General features: G+C 40.6%; 2 protein-coding genes across 6 annotated transcripts in view; one reads left to right on the top strand and one right to left on the bottom strand.

The window, feature by feature from the left end:
• The first annotated feature begins 291 nt into the window (after window positions 1–291).
• On the top strand, window positions 292–6245 carry LOC105017645 (trans-L-3-hydroxyproline dehydratase). The gene is made up of 6 exons (XM_010882395.2): window positions 292–377; window positions 2367–2845; window positions 3102–3271; window positions 3350–3472; window positions 3720–3857; window positions 5947–6245. Exons 2-6 carry the CDS (start codon window positions 2374–2376, stop codon window positions 6070–6072), a joined length of 1029 nt encoding a protein of 342 aa, XP_010880697.1. The 5' UTR covers window positions 292–377; window positions 2367–2373; the 3' UTR covers window positions 6073–6245.
• A 1675-nt stretch (window positions 6246–7920) lies between these two features.
• The window catches only part of daam1b (dishevelled associated activator of morphogenesis 1b), a 65698-nt gene continuing 48634 nt past the window's right edge, over window positions 7921–24984 (bottom strand). For 3 of the 5 annotated variants that reach the window (XM_034287854.1, XM_020056398.2, XM_020056397.2), the window contains 18 exons: window positions 24840–24906; window positions 24628–24745; window positions 24168–24306; window positions 23833–23891; window positions 23539–23726; window positions 23062–23355; window positions 22531–22638; window positions 21548–21577; window positions 20964–21064; window positions 18717–18801; window positions 18120–18226; window positions 16748–16836; window positions 16486–16654; window positions 16268–16375; window positions 13604–13664; window positions 13005–13136; window positions 11332–11502; window positions 7921–10806 (listed from right to left, as the gene is read on the bottom strand). In XM_034287854.1, the coding sequence (XP_034143745.1) occupies window positions 10597–10806; window positions 11332–11502; window positions 13005–13136; window positions 13604–13664; window positions 16268–16375; window positions 16486–16654; window positions 16748–16836; window positions 18120–18226; window positions 18717–18801; window positions 20964–21064; window positions 21548–21577; window positions 22531–22638; window positions 23062–23355; window positions 23539–23726; window positions 23833–23891; window positions 24168–24306; window positions 24628–24745; window positions 24840–24906 (2236 nt within the window). In that variant the 3' untranslated portion in view covers window positions 7921–10596. Of the gene's footprint in view, window positions 10807–11331; window positions 11503–13004; window positions 13137–13603; window positions 13665–16267; window positions 16376–16485; window positions 16655–16747; window positions 16837–18119; window positions 18227–18716; window positions 18802–20963; window positions 21065–21547; window positions 21578–22530; window positions 22639–23061; window positions 23356–23538; window positions 23727–23832; window positions 23892–24167; window positions 24307–24627; window positions 24746–24839; window positions 24907–24984 lie in introns of those variants that run through there. The other 2 variants (XM_020056399.2, XR_002198186.2) reach the window with 2 other exon arrangements.

Raw genomic sequence — 24984 nt, 5'->3', positions numbered from 1 at the left:
ATCTTCCTAATCTAGCATGATTTAATTGAATTACATTGGATCTCCAATCTGATGTTCCTCTATCTTTGAAAAGTATAAACCACAGCCCCACCTGCTGGTTTTTACACTGTTACAGTGCGTCAATATTCTTTTCAAAAGTATGAAAACTTTTAGCTGAAATCCCATGTACAATTTTAATGAATCATATGTCACATGTCCCTTAAAGACGATATTCGAATCCATTGATCGAAAAAAATATAAAGGCATTTTCTTGACTTGAAACAAACGCTTTTATTTTGAAGGCTTTATGACTTGCATACCAAAAATAACATTATCTTTGCTGTGTTAGCGGAATCGAAGGAGAATTTGAACGGATTGGAAAGCTGAGTTCTAAGAATGTAAGTAGAATAGGATCGGAGATAGTAAACAACAACATGCATAGACTATGTTTTGCACCCTGACAGCATAGTTTGATCTAACTTAAGACCATCGTTTAAACTGTTTTGAATCGTGTTTAATACTGCTAAACCTATAGGTGTTTTTGTTCAGTTCAGTCGCGTATACAATTCAGTATTCGTTATTTGACCAAAAGACTATCTGAATTAATGGTATCATTGATTATCAAGTTCAATTATTCATGCTTCTACCATAGCCATATTAGAAGTTCAAAACCAGCGGGACAGCGGTAAAACGTTTTACCCTTTGGATTCATTTTATGCTTTCCTCCCAAAGGCTGGGTTTACCATTCTGATAGGGCAAAAAAAAAATCTAGCTCTATGTAAGTTTCCATTGATCTTGCTTTTGCTATTTCTCTCAAATATTCTTCACAAATCTGTCTAAATCTGTGTTAGTGAGCACTTCTCTGTCGAGATAATCCATCCACATCACAGGTGTGGCATATCAAGATGCTGATTAGACAGCATGATTATTGCACAGGTGTGCCTTAGGCTGGCCACAATAAAAGGCCACTCTAAAATGTGCAGTTCCATCACACAGCACAATGCTGATTTATATATATATATATATAGGCATACAGAGGCCCATTATCAGCAACCATCAGTCCTGTGTTCCAATGGCACAATGTGTTTGTTAATCCAAGTTCATAATTTGAATTAGAAAACCCTTTTGCAATTATGTTAGCACAGCTGAAAACTGTTATAAAGAAGCAATAAAACCGCCCTTCTTTAGACTAGTTTAGTATCTGGAGCATCAGCAACTGTGGGTTCGATTATAGGCTCAAATGGCCAGAAACAAAGAACTTTATTCCGAAACCCAGCAGTCTATTCTTGTCCTGAGAAATTAAGGCTATTCCAATGCGAGAAATTGCCAAGAAACTGACAATATCAAACAACGCGGTGTACGTTTACCTTCACAGAACCGCGCAAACTGTCTCTAACCAGAATAGAAAGAGGAGCAGGATCCCCCGGTGCACAACTATGCAAGAAGACAAATACTTTAGAGTGTCTAGTCTGAGAAACAGACACCTCACACGCTCCTAAACTGGCAGCTTCGTTAAATAGTACCTGCAAAACACCAGTATACCTGTGGGCGGCGCTTGATTACTCTTCAGATTACCTCAGGAAATTGACAACTAGAATGCCAAAGGTCTGCATGGCTGTAATTGCAGCAAATGGAGGATTCTTTGATGAAATCTAAGTCTGAAGAACATAATTATTATTTCAATAAAAAATCAGTATTTCTAACCTTCAGTGATTATATTTTCTATTTATTTTGATATATTTGCTATTTAAACTCATTTAATGCATGTTTTCATGGAAAATGAGGACATGTCTAAGTGACCCCAAACCTTTGAACGGTCTTCAATGTTACAGGTCTGTTTTGCTTATCATGGGGTCGTTGTTTTACGGTCATTGACGATTACAAGGACATTTACACAAAAACCTGGTTGCCTCAGACTGGCCAGAAGTGGACCTTCCCGTATGATAACTTCAAGTACACTCTCATGAGCAAAGAAATGATAAATTGGCCACTTACCCTTTGAAAACCTAAGTAGAGCAAGGAAGTGGACAAAGCACTGAAAAAAGCATTTGTTATTATGAAAATTCCTTTTTTCGTACAATCTTTTGCTAATCTTTCAAGGGTGCCAATCATTTTGGAAGTGACTGTATCAAAGTTTTTCTAGGTGCTGGCAGACCACTGTCCACTGTTACCCACTCAGTTCAACTGTTATCCGAATTTCACACAACTTTTAGGACCGCATATATCCATTGTTTTAGTGTGAGCCTACATCTGAAAAATAAACTATTTTAGACTAAATAAACTTGTAGATGACATTTCTATATGTATAGTAAAGCTAGATACAGTGACGTGATTAACCTTGGTGTTCCGGAAGTGTAACCCTAAAATTTCCGTCTAATGTTTTCAAGAAATCAGATGGAACTTCCACCCCATGAAGGGCCTGTAATCTCTGTGGTCGACATGCACACGGGAGGAGAGCCTTTGCGCATTGTCCGAAGTGGTTTCCCGGAGGTGAAAGGTGAGACTGTGCTATCCAAACGACGCTACGTCAGAGAGCATCTAGACCACCTAAGAAGAGTATTGATGTTTGAACCAAGGGGCCATTATGACATGTATGGAGCCTTGGTCGTGGATAGTGAGATACCGGAAGCCGACCTGGGAGTTCTTTTCATGCACAACGAAGGTTACAGTACCATGTGTGGTCATGCAATCATTGCACTTGGAAGGTTCGCTGTTGACTACAATCTTGTTCAGGAGCTAAGGTCGCCGGAGACGCAGGTGAATATACACTGCCCCTGTGGCCTGGTTAAGGCATTTGTGGAGTATTCCAATGGTAGAACCGGAGGCGTGAGGTTCCACAGTGTTCCAGCATTTGCATTTGCTACAGGTTAGGAATTTTGACACATACAGTATTTCAATATAGCAAATTTGCATATAGAGTTGCATTGAGGAAATATGGTGTATGCTGAACAATATGATGTGTGTTCTGTAGTAATTAAAAATGGGTTTCTTTAGTAATGGGTTTCTTTAGTAATAATGTACAACATATGACCATCTCAATTTACTTTACTCTATGCTGGCAGTTGGAGGTTGGTTGACCTTGCTCATTGTGGCTAACATCTTCTCTTTTTATTTTTTTCCAGATGTGGTTGTAGCATTGACCGGGCATGGTAATGTTTCTGTGGATATAAGCTACGGAGGAGCATTCTACGCATTTGTAAGTGCAGAAAGATTTGGCCTGAGCGTCAGTAAGTCCAGGACCAGGGATCTGGTGGATGTAGCTACTGCTGTGACCAACGCCGTGAAATTACAGGCAAGGAGCATGTCTGTTTATTACCACATTGTCTTGAATCCCGTCAATGAGTAACCCTGTGAATGTGTGGCTCCCTAGGTGAAACTGCACCACCCAGCCAGTGAGGATCTAGCCTTCCTCTATGGCACCATCCTCACAGACGGAAAAGATGCCTATTCTGAAGAGCCGACTGCCAACATATGTGTGTTTGCAGATGCCCAGGTACAAACACAAACTTTAGCTGTGGTCATGGGAACAGTAGCCCAGAAGCTACTGTAAGGTGGTGGGGCGTTGTGCCCAAGGGTTAGTTGAGCCATCCCTAATAGGTAGGAAACTATTTACTGAATTAAACATCTGATCAACTTTAGGACGAGGCAGTGCACCAATTGAGATTTGCAGGGATACTTTATAAAACTGAATTTCAAATCGGCAGATTTTTTCCCCCTTCTCTTGGCGTCACACGGACTAGGTGGACAGAAGCCCAACCGGTTCAGGGGTCACTGCCCGTGTGGCTCTCCAGTACCACAAAGGCCTCATCAAACTGAACCAGACCAGGAGCTTCCAGAGTGGGGCCACAGGATCTCTGTTCACTGGCAAAGCTGTTCAGGTACTAGGGCTGTCTCAAATATCCTTTTATGCCTCTTAAAACAATAGGGAATTTTTCAATTAAGCTTTGTTTCATCAACACCTTGATTTCTAAAATGTATGATTTTTGTATGTTAACACTCATTTCAGACTAGAACGCTGTATACCATACACCCTTGATTGTTCTGTTGTTGGAAAGGAGCAAAAAAAGAGCATGCATGGGGAGACTGTCTTTGCAGTATCAATTTCAAGTGACCTTAGGGAGCTGCTGACTTTTAGCTATAAACACAAACACATAGATTTTCCTTTCTATTCATGTGGGGACCAGCAAACTGATTTTCAAATTTCTCTATCCCTTAACCCTATGCCTTTATGCCTACACCTACCCCGATTGTTACTGTTAAAATAACCTCAATTGTACAGTTTATCCAAAACCTAACCCCTATGTGGAAATAGTATTTTCCTTACGTGACTAGCTAAAGAAATGTATGTGATCAGAACTGTCAGATTTTACTGTCCAGATTTTATCTTTTTGGTGAGTCCTGGCATACACAATGTTAAGATAACTTAGTTGGATGATCTGTGCAGATTTTCATAAAAATGTCTACCGGGAATGTACAGTGGATATAAAAAATGTACACACCCCTATTAAAAAGCCAAGTGTTTGTGATGTAAAAGAATGAGAAAAGAGAAATCATATCAGAACTTTTTCCACTTTTAATGTGACCTATAATGTGAACAATTCAATTGAAAAACAAACTGAAATCTTCGAGGGGGAAAAATGAAAAATAAAAACCTTAAAATAACCTGGTTGCATAAGTGTACATACCCTCTTATTACAGGGGAGGTGGCTGTGTTCAGAATTAACCAATCACATTTAAACTCATGTTAAATAGAAGTCATCACACACCTGCCATCATTTAAAGTGACTCTGATTAATCACAAATAAAGTTCAGCTGTTCTAATAGGATTTTCCTGACATTTTCTTAGTTCCATCTCAGAGCAAGAGCCATAGTCCCCAGAGAGCTTCCATAACATCAGAGGGATCTCATTGTTGAAAGATATCAGTCAGGAAAGGGAACAAAAGAATTTCGAAAGCATTCGATATACCATGGAATACAGTTGAGACAGTCATTATCAAGTGGAGAAAATATGGCATTACCAAGACCTGGACGTCCCTCCAAAATTGATGAAAAGACGAGAAGATGTGTACTGGCTGTGTGCTACATGTGACAACGATCTCCTGTATTCTTCATATGAATGGGCTATGGGATAGGTTGGCAAGATGGAAGCCTTTTCTTGCAAAGAAAAAAATCCAAGCCTGGCTGATGTTTGCAAAAACAAAGTCCCCGAAAAGCATGTGGGAAAAAGGTTTAACTTTTTTAATTCCAAAAGATATGTTTGGCACAAAAACAACGCTGCACATCACCCAAAGCACATCATATCCACAGTGATGGTTGCAGCATCATGCTTTGGGGCTGTTTTTCTTCAGCTGGAACCGAGGCCTTAGTCAGGGTAGAGGGAATTATGAACAGTTCCAAATACCAGGCAATTTTGGCACAAAACCTTCAGGCGTCTGTTAGAAAGCTGAATATGAAGTTCACCTTTCAGCACGACAACGACCCAAAGCACACATCCAAATCCACAAAAGCATGGCTTCACCAGGAAAAAGTTTAACATTTTGGAATGGCCCAGCCAGAGCCAAGACCTGAATCCAATTGAACATCTGTGGGGTGATCTAAAGAGGGCTGTGCACAGGAGATGTCCTCGCAACCTGATAGATTTGGAGCCCTTTTGCAAAGAAGAGTGGGCAAATATTGCCATGCCAAGATGTGCCATGCTAATAGACTCCTACCCAAAAAGACTGAGTGCTGTAATCAAATCAAAAGGTGCTTCAACAAAGTATTAGTGCACACGTTTTGTATTTTTCCCCCTCGAAGATTTCAGTTTGTTTTTCAATTGAATTGTTCACATTATAGGTCACATTAAAGGTGTTCTGACATGATTTATCTTTATCTCATTCTTTTACATCACAAGAACCTGCCATTTTAACAGGGGTGTGTAGACTTCTTATATCAACTGTACCCAGTGACATTTCTCTAATTTGCCAGGAGACCACCTGTGGAGACTTCAAGGCTGTGGTGGTTGAGGTGGCGGGCCAAGCACACTACACTGGTGTGGCCAGCTTTGTTCAAGAAAGTGACGACAAGCTACAACTTGGTTTCCTGCTGAAGTAGTAGCAGCCACCATTGTCTACTTTTGAGTCTCATCACCCAAAGCAGAGGACCATATTCAAATAATACAAAAAAAAAAGGCTACATTTTTAAACTAATACTATTCATCTTGTGAGAGTTTACAATGCGCTGAAAGAATTAGAAAGTACTCACTGATTAAATCTGCACGTCATGCATTTTGTTTTATACAAATGGTCTTTCTTTCACCAAATGTTTTATTGTAAAAGAAAGATGAATTCCTAAAGGGATGTTATTGCTTTATGAGATATGGGAACAGCCCTTCTAATGTTGCTATATGTTACTTTGTTGACATTTTGTCTGTCTCAAAAAGTATCTGATTGAGAGTCTGTGGCAACATTAAGAATCCTAAAATGTATTATAACAATCAGTATTTTCTAAAACCAAGATTTTAGACATTTAAGGAAATGTTATTGGAGTCTGTTTGCTGGTGCAACAATATCAGAATTCCTGGGATGTGGAGAATTCACATATGAAATTCTAACAGATGTGTTTGAAGGGGTGGCAGTCAGGTTTTTGTGTGTTGCTGTCCACGTGGGTGTTGCAGTGAGCGGGTTCATTTGGCATGGCCTGGTACCTCGGAAGGGTTCTGCAATGTGCAAACTCTGCAAGGTCACTGAGCAGTACAATATGTATTCTTCAAAGATGAGTCATGTTGGGGTTGCACCAAGCATAATGATTAGCATTTTTGTTTTGTCAAACATCAATGTTTTTGACAGATACTTAAATATATTTTTCAAACTGGATTCAAGGGAGGGCTTGCCACTATTCTACATTTTCATTTCACAATAATAGAATCATCACCTTAAGTGTGGCATATGGTTTGTTAATGCCGGTAAGTGGAAGAAATCCTAATTTAAATGCATCTGAGACAAAAAAAAGGAAATAAGTGTAAACCTCACAGGCACTGTTTGGCTGAAACAATGTACACAGTATAAATATATTGGAAATTTGTGGTGAAAAAGACAATGGGGTTTATGTGTGCTCTTCAGAAATATAATATTGTAAAGTAGATTATTATGTCAGTCATATTCTGAGGGAAACATGAAGAGTGTTCAGCAGCAGATAGTGTTCAGAGTGTTCAGCAGCAGATATTTTAAGGGGGAGTGCAAGCAGACCACAGCTAGGTAAACAGTACTGACAGTAAAGAAATGTGCAGAACATGATGTGCATAAATGCACTGAAGCTTCTGGATCTTTAAGGCCAGAGATCGTTTTTAATCAGAAGTCAAAAGCCGGATCTGCAGCCACAGCATACATTTCTTTCCCCTAACTAAACTAACAAAACCAACTCTAAATCACAGAGTTACACAACTTGGATAAATCTTAGACTTAATCTTTAAGTCTACAATTTAAACACAAATTCAATTTCAATATGCTATTTGTAATGATTTTAACTTAAGTGCATGAAGTTTGCCTAGATCCTAAGCACTTGGATGAGAGAACGGTGTTCTAGTCGGTTGAATAAGATGTTAGCTCTTTGGCCACACATACCTGGGGGAGGGTTGGAAAATAATCTTATTCCCACGATAAAATATGGTGGTGGATCTTTGATGTTATGGAGCCATTTTACTTCCACTTATCCAGGGCCCTTGTCAAAGTAAACAGCGTCATAAACTACAAGTTTAAACCAAGTTCAAGGGCACTTTAGCCAAATAACTAGTTGCCTTTGCCACAATGGTGAAACTCAGAAGTGCTACAAAAACAAACAGTGGACATTTCGGCCAGGACCGTAAAGACATAATACCCCCAGAAATAAACCTGCCTCCACTGAACCTAAACCAGTTTTCCGTCATTCAAAGCCAACTACAGTATAAAGATTTTCAATCTCAAGCATTTTAAATGTTTGTGTTTATTTTTAGTGTCCACAGTTTAGTGAAATGGCAAAACATCTGCATGGTTAAGGTCAACTTCCATTAGCAGGTGTCTAATGTAACAACATTTGTTTCTGTCCTGTAATCATTCACCCACATCCTTGGTTATGTTGGGCATTAATAATCTATCAAATCTCCCCATACATACAAAATCACCATTACTAACACAAACAAAAAGAAAATTATATACATCATCAATACATCTTCCAATAGTATTCAATTCTCTTGTCCAAATGTTGTTTGAACAACAATCCATAAAAAATGTGTTTCTTGTATATTTCAATCTACCCAAAGATTCTGCTATTGAACACTGTGAGGCCACACAATTCTGAGAAGTTCCTGCCCTGACAAGTTTATTCCATTGGTTGTCAACTCAAGGCCTTGGGATCTGGAGTATTGCTGCTCTTCATTGTAGCACTGTTAGCAGGGAGTAATTCAGACCTGGGTGAACAAGTGAATTACATATGTACAATAGGCCAACTAGCACTTCCCCAGGCTTGAGGACTACAGGTTCTGTTGTTGACATATTAGGACATATTCTGATTCTTGGCCATTCCCTAAGCCTACATGTGTATTTTATGAGCCATTCTGTTGAATCTCAATTTCAGCTTTTAAAGAGACATGCTTGCATTTTCCTCCAGTATTCTCTGGTACAATATGGAATTCCTGGTTGACTAGATGATTGGAAGCTAGCCAGGCCATAATTCCCCAACATTATGCTTAACAGTTGGTATGGGGTTCTTCTCTTGAAAGGCAGGAATTTGTTTTCACCATACCAGATGTTTGGCATTGCGGCCCAACTCTACCTTTGACATAGTCTATTCAGAGCACATTGTCCAGTAGACTTGTTCTTCACCCAAGGGTTTTCTGGTAAACATCAGTCATTTCTTTCCAATCATTTTAAAACATTTGGGTTCACCTAATTCAAAGTTTAGATTGGATGATAAAATGTACACACTTAAGTAGTGGGCACATGGTATTTGCATTTCTGCCCATTTTAATTAAATGTTGACCTAAGCCTTGAAATAAATATCTAATATCAATTTGCCCAAATATGTCAAAATAATTCATCTTATCACAGGGGCACTTTCACTGCACTGTAAACATTAGAAAAAGTGTAAGTTCAAGGTTAAGTTTAAGCATCATCCAATTAAAATGGTCAATGTGGTTGCATGTTATCAAATTTTTGCATATCCTTTAACATGGATGTGCTTTTATCGAGAAGGAATTCAGTATGTCAATCAATCAATTAAATGTATTTTATAAAGCACTTTTTACATCAGCAGTTGTCACAAAGTGCTTACACATTCTCAGTTTATTTTTAAATTCACTGTATGTCTTATCAACTCTATGTTTATATAATGAAAATAAAATGTATTTTCCTGGGCCTGTCAATATAATTACTTACACAGCCCTGCTACTGTATATAGTGGATGGGATGGTCTAGAGTTCATCCACTTACACAGACCAACCACAGACCAGTCATTTGTCCATCAGATCACAATGTAACCTAAATATTTTAGCCCACCTAAAGAGACTGACATTTCTTTTAAACACTTGCACTAAAGAGGCAATATCATTTTTCACCAATCAAAAATATAAACAGTTATTTCAACATCATAGAGTGGAAAAACCAACAAAACAGAAATTCAAGTGTCTAGCTATGTACCCTAACTATCATTTCTTTGCTAATCCACAAAGCAAAGTTACATGTCTTTACACACAAGCTACAGCTCTTCCAGAGCAAGGAAGCACTACTTAAAGATCTCAGAGTAAGTGAAATAACTGATTGAAATTGATCAAATGCACCTACTTCAACAATTGGCTGATGCTTAAACTAAACCTTGAACTTAAACTCTTTCAAATGTTTGCAAGTATGGACCCAGCATGAATAGTCTGTATAAGTATGGTGATGATTTAGCAAGTTTTTAATGATCATGCTTCAGAACCCGCTCTTTTCTCCCTCATAAGGAGTGAGGGGTTATATTTTTATAAACATTTTAAGAAGGTATAATGTCACTGAAGCAGCTCAATTCAAGCCAAACCTACAGTACAACACAGGTTACATGGGCTTTAAAGGTGGTGTATATATCAGATAAGTTCTGCGCAGATAGACTATGACTTTCACAGCAGTCCAGGTTACCTATGCTAAAGGGTCACCATTCTGTCCTCCCATTTTGACATCTTCTGAAAGACAAAATAACAGGCTTTGTCAGAGGCCTCCTCCTGTTTCTGATTATTTACTTCCACCTTAAACTCTGTCTGCTTAATTGTTCTGTTTCATCTTTGGGGTAAAACAACAGACCAACTAACAACATTCACTATTCTGTGTCAGATTCATTGATTGCTCCAATCATCACATAGTTGCCCAGTCCCCAATAAAAGCAGCTCCCCCTTGAGACCTCCAATGCCAGCTGTCTGAAATGTGTCAACATGTTTAAAAACTTTATAGTGTAACGTGGTTTTACGTTTCTCTGAGGCTAAAGACACACACTCCCAATGTCTGCCACCGGATGACAGTATAGAGCAAACGGAGGGATGAAGCAGCCTGTGGATGACTTGGTTGGCTGAGTTGACAGGCCTGTGAGATGGGCAGTGGGCTGATGATAGGATAGAGGTCTATGCAGGGTGGCCTCTCAGACATTAAGCTTGGTGACGGGCCTCTCCCTGCCAGTATCTGGTTGGCTGTTGATGCGTTTGCGGTTGCGCTTCATCTTTGTCAGGTCCTTGTCGAAGACCTCGCCGGAGCGCAGCGCCGAAACCAAGTCATCAAACTCTCCTCCATCGTCCTCACCATACGCCTTTGCTTTCCTCGACTTCCGTTCCTTCTCTCTCTGCTCCTTTAGCTAAGAAATATGGAGAGAATGTTTCACAGGAAAGCGAGAAGTGGGGAGGAAAAAGACGTTAGCGAAAAGCATGTCATTTCCTCCTGTCAACCAGAATCAATCCCACCATTTTCATTATCACTTTCTGCATATTGTCCTAACTTTTGCCTTAAGTGTTCACAGGCAAATTGGCCTGTGTTCCAGGTTTGTACCAGCAGTGGTGTCATTTACAGCTCAATATCTTGATGAAAAGAGCTGATGTACAAGTGCTCTGTGCACGACACACTCAAAGTATTTTATCTGATTGCTGTACATAAATTACAATAAATACAGATGAAAATGTTGAAATCCTAATCTGCAAAATGCCCTGGAGACATATCTGGAGTAATATAAAATGTCATTATTGGTGGAGACAATGTAAAAGCACGATGAAATAAAAAAAAAAAAAATCATAGTCTTTCTGCATAATTACCAAGGATGCCAATAATTGTGTAAGGCAGTTTTTTATACATTTTCGGGGGATATTATTATTAGATTTATACATACCTGAGATTCCATTTTCGCCCTCCGCTCCTCCTCATCCTTGCGTTTGCGCATATTCTCATTTTCCTGACGCGCCTCAGCAAATGACACAAGAAATTGTTCAAAGACGCCAAAGAACTCATCCGGTTGCATCTTCCCAGCGTCTTCACCAAAATGCTTTACCGCCCTCACAAACTGTGGAATTGAGAAGAGATTAGCAATACCAGTGACTCCTGACCTAACATGAATTCTGCTCTGTCCACACTGAAGTAACCTCTCAGTAATGTTCCTAGTAAGTCCATGGTACATCACTCCTCTTTGTAGCCCCAAAGGTTCTGGAATCTCTTGTTGGGAACCACTGAACATGGCCAAAACATAATTTATACAAAACTAACTTGGACCCCGAAATGTGTTTTTTTTGTGGATTATTTACACAACGTGCTGTAGTTTTGAAATGGTTAATTTGATATGGATGAAACTCCCTTTCAACTGAATCTGACAGTCAACACTTTACTGCCAGAGTTGTCGTAACATTTAAAATCCAAAATGGTCACAGTCCAAATACCTTTGCTTTTACCAGTGATGTTACAATCAACAACCAAACTGTTTATTAGAAAGTGAGTGCTAAGGCTTGGCAACGAACCAACACATGATCAGACAGACCAAAAAAAACCACACAAAAACAGCTACTAGACAGACAGTGTTTTATTCAACAACCACAACAACGTTCACACACACAGAACATCCACCCAATACACACCACTAAGGAGAATAGCTTTAAAAAAAAAAGGACAAAGGTCCAGACCATCAGTTAATTTTTGTGGAAATTGAGAACTGTGCTTAGTCTAAAAGAATAAAACGACCATTAACGAGTCTGCAGTAGTACTTCTTTCATACTATTAACAAAGTGTTAACAGCAGCCAGGAAGCCATTTAATGTTAGGGCTAATATAGCGACTGCGGTGGCACTGGGTTCTGTTTTGCTAGTAGTCATGTCCTGCCGCCTTGGTGGCTGAATGGTAGCAGCAAGGCTTTGAAGCCCTCATTAACTTTCATTTCATCTGCTACTGATTACAGCTGGTGAACTGGGTCTGGGGCACACATAACCAAAGTGTGTGTTTGTTGTCGTGTACGGGGTGACATTTGGGGCACCACCCCCCAGCCTTGTGCCGCCTCCCTGAAAAGGGGTGGGGGGGACTGCTCTTCCCACAATTCCTGCTCTTCCCACAATTCCTTTGATGCAAGTTTATTGTTGACATACGGCGCGTGTGAAGCCGTAGGTGCCTGTGGCAAGAACATGTTGGGGTCTGTTTTGGGTGTGTATCCGGCTCGGCATTACTGTTCTGCGACCTGAGGATACGCACTGTGCCAACTCAACATACTTAACACCTCAACTCAACATACTTACCACCTCACATTCATAAAGAGCACTGTTATGCATGTTATACAAGAATGCTCCAGTTTAATTGGAGCCGGAGCCAGCATTTCCTTCTGACCAGTAAGAAAGCCATGCCGTGTTCTTGTCTTATCGTTACCCCTGATAGGGGGTGGCCAGAGGTCACGCAGGCCTGAAAACAAATGCACCAAACCTGCACACAACTTCTATACAACTGGCTGTGTATATATACACACACACACACACACACACACTCGACTTCTCAGACTTCCACATAGCCCAATGAAAACACAAACACTTACCAGCTCTTTGGCCTCTGTCAGAGAATCCTCCACATCCGAGAAGCTGAAGCTGGCCACAGTGATGAACTGGCTAACTACTGACACAAACTTATCGCCCACCTCCTGGGGTCGCTTCTTCTGAAACTCCAACTCCTTACAGATCAAAAGGGAGAAAGAGAAAGATCAAACATGGGTGAGAGAGCAGAGAGGAAAAACAATTACCGGTCTGCTTGGTCATCCATTATTTCCTTATTACCTTTTAACACATAGCAGCAACATTGCTAGAATTCCAGTCTTATTTGTGTAACAAGAATGTGGACTGTTTGACAGTGGTAATTGAGAGAACATTGGTTGAGTAGTTGGTAGGGCAGTCCACAAGGGGGTTAGTACTGATTACAGGTATTATTTTTGAAATTATCTTCAAAACCTTTCACTGAGGAATATTAGAATTAGAATGCAGTTGACTTTAATTGACTGGAATCAAGCACAACTTTATCCACACAAGGACATACAAGGAACTCCTAAAACAACTATGAAGACCAAAAGAAAAAGGAAAAGCAAAACAGGAGGGAAATGTGAGGATCGTAAAAAGAAATGACCGGGCCAATTACTGTACTTACACTCTCTACGTTTTTCAAGCCACTGCGCAAGTTATTGATTTCCTTCTCGAGTTCAGTCATGCTACAGTGACAGGGAAAGAGAGATCAAGACAGAAACAGCTCAATAGAGCTCCTTCAATTGCAAAGCTTCATTCAACAACTGTTCAGATCTCACACAAAAAAAAATCATGCATAAGAAGATACAGGGAGCTAATGATCAATGGAGGAGTGCCCACTGCCAGCCCTTCAAGGCATCCAAAACCACAGAACACTTGACATGTCACTTAGTGAGGAAACAAACGCCACCACAGCTTGGGCCTTTGACTGGTAACAACTGGAAATAACACTGCTCTACGATCGAATAGAAGAAATATGCTTTTGTAGATTTCGACAACACAGCCACGTGAATGACATCAGCGTTTGCTTGTGCGCGTTTTTACATTCACAACAGCCAATTACTTCAGATACCTACAATTGAAGCATTGTGGTGTGTAACCTGTCCAATCACAAACACAGTGGCTCAGTGCAGCATGCCTGGACTGACACCCAGCAGAAAAATAGCCCATTCCGTGACAGACACAATACCTCTCAACCTCATCTCATTATTACACTGAGAACATGATACATGATCAAACAGAACAGTGGGGAGGCAATGATACTAGCATCATCAAAGCTGGAGGTAGTGCTCATAGAAGCGGTATGTTTTAATTTTGGTAAACATGCTTTTTTTATGGCAGCCAAGCCACTGTTGGTGTTGCACATATTGGTGTTTTTGTCATTTACAGTTCTTTGTTATTATAATTACTGTTCATAAATAATAAATATGTATTTGTATTATGTAGGCCACACTTTTCAGCTAAAAGCATAATTACATTAAACAGCGCAAAAAAGTAACTTGGGAAAAAATGAAAATAAACGTTAAAGTCAGGATGGAAGGTAATCTGGGAGTTGAAGCGGTTTAGTTGTTATTGAGAGAGGAAAAGTGTTTTCAGCTGGTCAGTCGGAATCAGAGAGACATTCAGGTCCACAGCAAGTGCAATGCACTTCGTAGTCTCCCACTCCTTGATCCAGCTTTTTAGATTGTTATCTGGCTTTTAACTCCATTCATTTCCACTAACACTGGATGGCAACCACCTTAAGTGATGCTATTCAGAGCAGTGCATTTAGAAGAAATTTACCATAAAAGCACTGTAGGCTCAGCACTAATAATTTCTGCCTTTCATCCTGTCACTTTTCTTTAAGCTAATGTTTTGGCATCTTTTTAATCCCAATCCCCACCCACTTAGCTAGTGTCTAGCTAGCTCAGGGGAGGCCAAACCTTTTGGCTCGAACAATTCAACAGAAGGCAGCACTTTGTTCCCTGTTCGATTTGTTTAAAAATCTATGTGCTAGTCAGGATAGGGCATTATTACACAATGTATAAGTCCATTAAGCATTCTGCATGCCTTCTATTTTCTTGATGTTCAAATAGGGTTTGGAATGTCATCGTTTTTTATAGATATATTTTTTTACACCAAAAACAAACAAACCAATTGCTGATAGAATGTGTAAAACTGTGAAAGGCTCTTAAAAAAATAAATAAAAGATTTTCAGTGGGATTTCTTGTCAGGAATTTAGACAAACATATCTAACTTTTCTAAGAAAATGTCCAGACTGAAGTGTAAAGCATATGTGTGGATACTTTCCGTGAGGGGCTCAACACTCAGTTTATTGCTGTTTAGGCTGAATACGGAATATTCGGAAACAGTTTTGGTTTGAACCTGTGACTGCCCACTGCAGGCAAATCACAGCAAATAGTCTACGGAAAAAACAGGCTGTCACTTGCCCTTCATCAAGGACCTACACGCCTCAAGGACAAGGAACCGTGAAGGCAATTTTTTATTGTTCTGTAAAGATGTACGCTCACTTTCCCCTCCATTTATAGGTCAATGTTCATGGTAGTATCTAGTCTATATTTAGTTATACTTTATTTTGATATTCCCAATTTCCCATTTTCCCATTGTTCTCTATATAGTAGTGCTATCAACAGAATTTCAACAAACTTTAAACAAACTATCAGTTGAAAAACAACCGCTTTCTAAGTTTAAGGTTAGGTTTAGAACAAGGTTTCAGGGTTAAGTTTAGGGATGGAATAAAGGTTTGGGTTAGGATATAGATAAGGTTTAGGGTTAGTACATAGGTAGTCAGTAGACAATCTGAAAAATGTCTGTAGAGCATCTACAGGCACACTTTTGGAACTCTCCAAATAAAGTGTTACCCTATATTCTTTATGTGTATATGTGCTATCCTTGCATGTTCTCTGTCTCTAGACTGTTTATTGCTAGTGGCACCTAAGCCCTTAGTCACATTGTGTCAAGTAATGTGCAAATTGACTTAGCATATTAAGTGTCTGAATACTGAGGGACATGTGGCCAAAATACAAGAAAAATAACTGAAGAGACATTGTGATTTGAATTTCACCAATAATACCACTAAGGCAAACGTTATGGTAACCTTCAAAACTGTTCCCTAAAATCCCAGTTTACAGTTTTGTACTGTAAACTGGGGTTTTAATTCACCCTGCACAACCCACACAGCATATTAAAACACTACTGGTCGGTCAGACCTCAAAAAACAATAAAGACTTGAGAACAGGCCACAAGGTACCCTGATAAATGTGAGGGGTCTTTTGGATCCTTGACTTACTTCACTCTGGCAGCCTCCGGCACACTCCGCAGGTCCTCCTGGAACATCATGACTTTGGGGTATTTCTTCTCCAGGATGGTGATCAGGTAATGGAGGAGGGTGATGTTCCTGTATGGGAGGAGATAGAAGACACACCATCGCATGGAGCACACGTTCTCAAATGACATCACCCTATAGAACCCAACGTGAAACATTGAAATCTTAGTTCTGCCTCTTACTTGTCTATGCTGGACTTGGTGTCAGCGATCTTGTTGAGCGAGGTCACTTTGAAGCCATAGGCATTGCCCCTCTGGCCCTTGTTCATGTAGTTACCAAAGGCCAGCACCACCTCCAGCAGCTGCTTCAGATTGCGGCTGTGCAGGACCTCTTTGGAAGCTTTGATGAGAGCTGGGGAGGGAAGAAGGACATAAGGAGATACCGGAACTGTTGAATGAGGTAATTCACGTGGGAATAAAGTGGACCCCACATCTTCATACACACCATCTACTTTGGGTTTGACTCCGGCAATTGTCTCTGCAAACTTTTTTTTGAAGTACAGCGACTGCAGCCTCTGTTGGTAATGGTTTATCCTTTGAAAGCAAAAAAGGAAGAGAAACAGAGACAATGATTATTAGCAGGAAAACAAATTGCTGAAGGAGTTCTGAAAGGAGGATAAAAAAGGTCAGATATGGGATGATATATTGCCTGGTTCATGGCAAGAAATTGTTTGCTAAGTGAGAAAAAAATGAAGAAGCACTCATCACCAATGATATGATGGGATATCCAATGCGGTGCTGGCTGACAAGGCAGTCGACAAAAGACAATCCAAACGGATTGTTGATGGAGGGCATAGAAACACAAGGAACTCCTTTGGCTGAACTCCTAAAGCAGGTGCCAAGGGGGCTGTTGCCTTGGCAACTGGGCTCTCAGAAACTAAAATATTACTTTCAGATTGGTTGGAGATTTTGGGTCAGTTCCTGGAACGAAGCATCCCACTCCTCTAGCCCCTTGACAAACACAGGATGGGGGAAAGGCATTGTGAAACAATATATTTTAACAGTATCTAATAAAGTAGAAGTGGATTTTCCAGGGACACCTGCACTCTGTTTGTTTGGCGCTTCCACTGACTGGGACGTGATAGGTGGTTATGAGGCTACAACCTGTTTCTGGTTTGGGATTAGAAAAATACTGATGAACAGTGTCGTTGTAGTCATATCAAATCTAGTTACTGGGCTCTACTACTGCTCTGCCACAGTTGGAGAGCTATCAAATGTTGTTAAAAACAACTGCCAAGGAGAAAACTCTGCCTTTAGTGTGGGTGGTCTGAGCAAGGAAATTCCCTGTGTCTGTGTTCAAATGGATTCAGCAGACTCTTTGTTCAACAGTGCGTACCACGGAATAAAGCATGAGATTGACATTGTCATAATACCACACCATAATACCATAATACCACACCACTCCATTCTGAGACCAAATAAAACAAAACATTGCTTGCTCAAAATGGGACCTTCTTGGTTTTGAAGGAGTGATGGGAATAATCAATGTAATTATTTCAATTAGTTCTTGTGCATTAGGATCAGATATACAATGCACAGGGATCTGAATCACCTTTAGAGTACATTTACACATCATGTATTTTGTAATATCTTCTGCTTGTAATATGACTAAATTAGCATTCCTGAGATCTCAAGACTCATGTTAACTCACCAAGATAATGCCAAATTTTGCTAAGTGAGCTAAAATGGCACAGGGTGTTCAGGTTAAAATCCTTGACTGTCACCAGTTGGTTGTATTTTGTAAAGAAAACACTGTATGAATTAAATTCAAGTTGGTTTTGATCAAATCTATTTAATCCTCTTGCAGCTCATAGTACCTGCTCATTTCATAGAGGAAGCGGTCAGCTTTGGCCATGCGGTCTAGCTCATGCTTGTGCTCTTCCAGAAGGTCCACGTCACTCTTCTCTGGAATAAACTTCAGCATCTGGGCAGGAGAAATGCCATTAAAGGGACAGGTACTGGCAACATAAGTAGTAGCTAAACACTTCAATGACAACCCCCTCAGTGTCCATGACAAGTGGAAATTCAGTTTTTTTTAGGTAGAGAGCCTGTGACACTTGATGGTTTTGACAGTTAACAAGGCAACACTTCATCTTAACTCCTCGTAAAGAAATCCCCAGATTGGTTGAACAGGACAGAAAAGTGAATTGTAGGTGTTTTACTGAGGCCTGCTACAGTATGTTACAACGACAACTCTCTGCATCACGTACTGACACATACATTGTACTTCTAAAACATCAAGTTGTACCATGCCCATGAAACTGTAATCGACTTTCAGAGGTAAAGAAAATGACAGCCCACCTGAAATTGGGACTATAAAGATTACACGTGTGCTGGATTGTATCTTCTCTTTAAGAAGTATATGTTTTACAAGTTTCCATCTAAAATCCCATGTGATCGTCCCATAGACTTGCCTGCTCCAACATGTCCTTAGGGAGGTCTTCCTGTTCATCCATGGTCAATATAACCCGCTTCATCTCCTCATTGGACAACTTCAGCCTGGAACGAGACCACAGCAGGTGTCAGCCACTTTCAACGCACAGGAAAACCCAACTACCACCATTAACATTAGAACTGTTTGACAACATTTGAATTCAACTGTAATTAACTCTGCCAATGTTAAATTACCCAGCTCCCACAACCCTTGACTATTCAATAAAAATATATGGGTATGTTAAACACACTGAAATTGACATAATATTTATACAATTGACAGAGTTTTATAAGTACTTGTAAGATTCAACTGGATTATTCCCCAGCTTTCTCCTTTTAAGTGTCAAGAGCAAAGTGGAACCAAGCCTCAACTAAAATAGATAATACCAAAATTAACTTAATCCTGCCACAGTAAACTTAAACTTGCTGAAAAGGGAAACTGCGGGAAAACCATCTTTCCTGACCACAGTGAGAAACACTACCATGTTCTCACTTTAAAAACCGCTTGGAAAGCCAGCCCTATTTGTCTGCCAGAAAAAGAGTTGAGTAGGAAACAGGAATGATGGGAAAACAAGACCAGAGCAGTTCCTGTTTTAGAGAACCTAACTTGGAGAACACATAGTGGCCTGAATGTGCACAGAATACTCATATAAACCCCGTACTAAAATGGTCCTTTAAGATGTATAAACACGGTTGTTGCTGAAATGAAACATAGAGTATATTGTTCAACTGGCAATTTTTTCCCTGTTAGTGTAGTGGTACATGCAACTTCAATGTAGCATGTCTGAACTCCGTAATAATCCTCAATAAATGTTTACATTGAAATCTATGTATTTTCAAAATACCAATTCTTATTTCTATTTCTGTTACTACTTACTAGCCTGCTAGCATAAATGACCATAGACTGGAGCATCTTCATCTCTGGGGTTTTACCCAGCAGTTCCACAGATGATATTTCCTCCTTAAGAATCTGGCCATATCCATTTGAGGGCACCCACACAACAGGGAGTGGAGCACTCCATTGAATCCCTTTGGGAGAATGTCTGCATGGGTGGTCTCTGCTGAAAGCTGCACTGCTAACCCCATACAGTGTAGCCCACCATTAAATGAAATTAGTATAGCAGGAGTGAGGGATGACGTTTAAACTACGATTTTGTGTCACAGCTCTTTGTAAGAGGAGATAGCTTGGTGTGTGTGTGTGTATAAACATTATTTTTACTTGGAAACCTGATAAACACAAACCAATGTTAAATTAAAACACCACACCCTTGAAATGCATTAACTTCCACACTTTTTGAACAATAAAAATGGCGATCATATTGTCTAATCTACTTTGCTTAGAAGGGAGGGTGACACGCTGGTTTAATTAACACACTGCCCGCTCAACCAGGAAGTACTTAACAGCACCTTTAAGCTTGGAGGAGAATTCCTTTACTGGCCAAGAATCACAACTGAACTTGTAGGTCAAGGTGTACTACAAGGAGTCCTTAGAGCACAATGAAATAATGCAACCCTTGTCTGATACAAACTCTACCAACCCCGGATGGTCTTGATCCAAATGGCACCACCAAATGAAAGCCCACACTACACTGTGCAATTAGGAACATTGGTGTTTCCACTAAACTGACCTTTGGTGGAAAAGATGTGGGTGGTGTGTGATCACATAGTGCACATGAAAAAGTTTTCATGTACTGAAAAGTAAGATCAAAAATTTTATTTTGGATATTCAACTCTGCCAATGTTAGGTAAAATAGTAATTGTAGCCACTGTGATCATGTGTACTTTAGCCAACAAGACACAGATTGGTTAACAGGTTGACTAGCCTACATGAGGAGATTTTTATGGATAAGAGTGAGAGTCGTTTGTCAACAATCCTGATCAAACCAACATGGAAAGGTTTAGCAATGATCTAATACTGTGTTTAAACTATTTTAATCAGGGAATGCTCTGTTCATTGGCTTATACCGGTTAACGACCTGTAATATGATCTTTCTTTGACCAGTAGGAAGCCCCACCTAGTTGACAATATTCAAATGGCAGAATCCCTCAATTGAACTGTCCACACTAAAACTGCTACTAGATGGCCACTAGATGTCTCTATCCACCTCTGAGGACATTGCTGAACTAATATGAAGTACTACTGTCATCTGAAGAGGCCCAGTTTATGGCCACAGCCATTGACCAGCCTGGATGTGACAGCCTAGAACTAAAGACTTACAGACACTCACCGCGACAGCAGGATATTACAGTTCTGGGCGCGGCGTCCATCTATAACAGAGAGCTCCTTGACCTTTTTGGAGCTCAAGGAGTCTGAATCCTCACTCTCTTTCTGTGGAGAGCCATTCAGAGGAGAGGCATTTCAGAGGAGAGGCATTTCAGAGGAGAGGCATTTCAGAATTGCAGGGATCTTAAGTAGGAGCATTAAGTAGAATACATTACAAACCCACAATAAAGTAAAATCACAAAGAACACCCAAAACAGATGGACAAATACACAATCATCTGGATGTTTACACACAACATAAACAAACGAGAGGGCATTCTTATAACGAGAGGGTGGATTTAATTCATTATAATTTTTTACATATAGAGCTATCTAAAAATAAGAAAGCTTCTATCTTTTGTGGAAAACAGTTTGTAAACACAATGTACAAAAAGCACTTGTTGATTTATGAAAACCACAAGTTCAAGTAATGTGGCTACTGAAGGTAGAAATATCTTCAAAAGGATGAAGACATCAAGAAGATAATAAAAGCAAAAGAGGACAATAAGAAAAACGCAACACCATTTTGTGTGTGAAAATGAAAGCTCACCTGTTTGTTGTTACTGATCATAAAGAAGTCCTAGAATGCAGGCAAGAAGCAAGATCTGGGCTTGTTATTATGATAGCGCAGTGGGATGAATCCACCCCAAAACAAACAAACAGAAACAAGCTCATAGCAAACATCTGTGCTGAGTGAAGAGGGAGTGTGGCTTCATTGGCAAGCAAAGGCTGATGGGATATAGAACATGGTTAAAGAGGTTGGGCTTGGTGTCATTGTGAAACGGACGGTGTGTGTGCTTGCGTTGGTGCATGCGTGTGTGCAAGCTGATTCTGATGTGATGCTGTTAGTTGTGTTTTTCCATCACAGGCAAAAAAAATGTGGTCACATTAGAGTAACAGAGGAACACTTTTTTGTGGTTATGTGCCAACTAAGGAGCCCAGGAGCTAATTTCATCACTGGCGAAGGCCACTGTCAATAAATGTTTGTAACACAAAAGTCCCTCTTTCCCCTGTGGTGGTCTATGGTGATCTGTGTGTATTATCCCTGTGGTGGTCTATGGTGATCTGTGTGTATTATCCCTGTGGTGGTCTATGGTGATCTGTGTGTATTATCCCTGTGGTGGTCTATGGTGATCTGTGTGTATTATCCCTGTGAAATCACTGAGCGGAGAGATTACATAAGACATTTACATTTCATCATCTGATCTTTATGATCTTTGACATTGCTATTCTACCATCATGAAAATGTTCTATGCCGACAAAGTACTGTGTATGACAAGGAATATGTTCTGGTCCAAAAAGTCAGTGGTCTTCTATATTTGTTATTACATGCCAAGATATTGTATTACTTATTATATTACTGTAGGCCAAACAAAATGGTTTTACTCTACATATTATTGTATATAATCAGCATGGAGTTAGGTTTTCTATTGGGGATTTCTCTCTAATGAGAGAGGGAATATGAGGAAAAAGGTTGGAGGATGTTCCCTTGTTCAGCAGACCCAAAGAGAACACCTGGACATAGTAAAGTACCTGTTGCCTCTGGTATGCTGAGAAGGTCTTCTCAATATCCTCCAGGTCAAGGATTTTAAAAACCTTTGCGTCGTCCAGCTCTGTCCATACAGTGCCCTCCAGCTTATTCTGGGTAGGGAAAAAGGTGAGGTGCGGCATTTAGCAGGCTGATGTCATTTCCATTTAGGCAATTTAGAAAGCAATCCGCAAGAAAGCATACTGCAAACTGCAATTCCAATCAATGAGGTGAAATGTTTAGTTCACTTCCTGAAATGACTGATTAAAATGAACCCTAACCCGGCTTTCAGAACCTTCAATACTGTAATCGGTATCTACTGCATATGTCTATCATCAAGGCATGACGTGTACTAGAATAACACAACCCTAACGTTCAGTAAACAAAATACTGTGTGCTGGGTGTAACGGTTTAGAAAAATAGAGAATACAATTATTTTTACTTATTGGAAAAGTCTGTGGTCTCCCTGTTTCAGTCTGTCTACTACTGTTTGGTGCCTAATGGACATGACCATGTTCAAACCCACGCCCCCTGACCTCAGCCAGCTTGGCCCAGTTGAACGACTTGAGTGGGTTGGATGGTTGGGGGATGTTCTTCATTTTGAGGGTGGGCCCCAAGGGTGCCCCAGGCGGAGGAGGTATCCCCCCCATGGGTGGCCGTCCAAACGGAGGTGGGGGTCCACCTGGGGGTGGGGGTGGTGGAGGGGGCATACCCCCTGGGGCTGGAGGGGGCATCATGCCTCCTGGCGGAGGGAGAGGCGGAGGTGGGAGAGGACCACCGGGGGGCCCAGGGATGAATGGGGGACCTCCTGGGACGCTAGCGATTTGTCTCTGGAAATGTTCGGAGGAAATATGGACCATCACTAATCTTAACAATATTTCTGTTCTTATTTGAATACTTACTTTCAATTTTATATCATATGGCATCATCTTATAATAATTTACTTCAATTGTATATTATAAATCGGAAAGTTTATAAAAGTATGTGACTATGACAAGTTGAAGGGTACATACAGAGCTGAGGTCATGTAACTGGGCAGAGAGGTCAGCCACTTGTTGCTTTACTGTCTTGTGCTCTGTGCTCTCCTTCTCTAGCTTCTCCTTCATCTTGTTCAGGGTCTGCATCATGTCCTCCTTCTCCTGGGTCTTGGCATCACACTCACGCTCTTTCTTCTCAAACCTCTGCTGGAGCTCATGGTGCTCTGCCGAAGGGGAAGCATGTCACATTGGGTGGGAGGGGAAACAGGTTTAAATATGTGGGTGGTACTTAAGGATTCGTCAGGAATTAACTCAAAACATGACACTGACCTTTTCGCATTTTCTCCGCTTGCTCTTTCCACTGCTTGACCTCATTTTCATTGACCAGCCTACAACGAGAAAGAAAGACTAATGAAGTGAAGAATCATCTCCAGGAGGATTGTAGAACCGATGAACTCATGTCAAATACGACATCCAAACAACCTTTGGAAATGGAGTGGAGCTCAGCACTATAATGGAATAAAAAATACAGCTTACATACCTAACCAGCTGACAAAACTTTTAATTCCTAAATACCTTTTCTAAGAATAGGAGAAACAGTTCTGGGAGAAGGCGATCCTTCTGTCTCCCTTGTCATTGTAAGCGGTTACATGAGCAGCACTCACATTCTGACCACATTCTTCACATTGAAGTTCTCCAGGGGTGTGACGTCAGGGTCATGACCCTTGTCGTTCTGCAGAACCATCTGCTGGACGATGCGGTCTAGTAGCAGCCAGTATTGAACAGTGTTTCCACTCCTTTTATCTGCGGGGACAGTGTGAACAGAGTCAGCCAACACATCTGACTCAGCCAAGAAGCAGGAGAGAAGAGGCCTCTCAGTAGTAACCGATATGGATGCAGAGTGTGGACGGAGGGGAGGACCTTGTTCAGGGATGCAGACATATCAGGTAAACAATTATTTAAAGTGTACAGACACACATTTGCACACGCAGCCCAACAAAACACACAGCTTCCAGACAGACGACAGCAAGTCACCTGTACTGGGACTAAGAAACATAATACTCTGCCAAAGTCACAGATATAATATTCTTCCTGACCGGGGGAGGGGTCAATGTGAGAACTTACGAGGCATGAGTAGACAATGGTGCAGGACGGAGATAAAGTGGGGATACGCGTCAGTGTGGTTCATCTTTTTTCGGATGAGCTCAAAAACCTGGGTGGCACTTTTAGTGTCTATGTGAACCTGGGGAGGGGAGAACACATTGAACAGGCTGTTCTTTTTGAGCGCCACTGGCGACAGAGAGCACGAACCCAACAGGAATCCACAGTTCACTAACCGACTCAAAACGCCGCGACAGTGTCAGCTCATCCTCATTGCGCAGCATTTCAAAGAAATCCAAGTGCCTGGACAGAGGACGGAAATGAACAGGTGAAGGCACGGTCAGAGATCGGCACAAATGACGGTGATTAAGAAGAGGAGTC

Source organism: Esox lucius, chromosome 18 (assembly GCF_011004845.1).
Source record: "Esox lucius isolate fEsoLuc1 chromosome 18, fEsoLuc1.pri, whole genome shotgun sequence".
Classification (NCBI taxonomy): Eukaryota; Metazoa; Chordata; class Actinopteri; order Esociformes; family Esocidae; genus Esox; species Esox lucius.
Note: the sequence above shows the minus strand (reverse complement) of the source record. Positions and strands in the feature narration are given on the sequence as shown.

Bases quoted from the DNA above. Each gene is read 5' to 3' on its own strand.
- LOC105017645 (XM_010882395.2), top strand. From the start codon at position 2,374: ATGGAACTTCCACCCCATGAAGGGCCTGTAATCTCTGTGGTCGACATG. The intron at 3,272-3,349 runs GCAAGGAGCATG...GTGGCTCCCTAG, and splicing joins CCAACGCCGTGAAATTACAG to GTGAAACTGCACCACCCAGC. The intron at 3,858-5,946 runs GTACTAGGGCTG...CTAATTTGCCAG, and splicing joins TCACTGGCAAAGCTGTTCAG to GAGACCACCTGTGGAGACTT.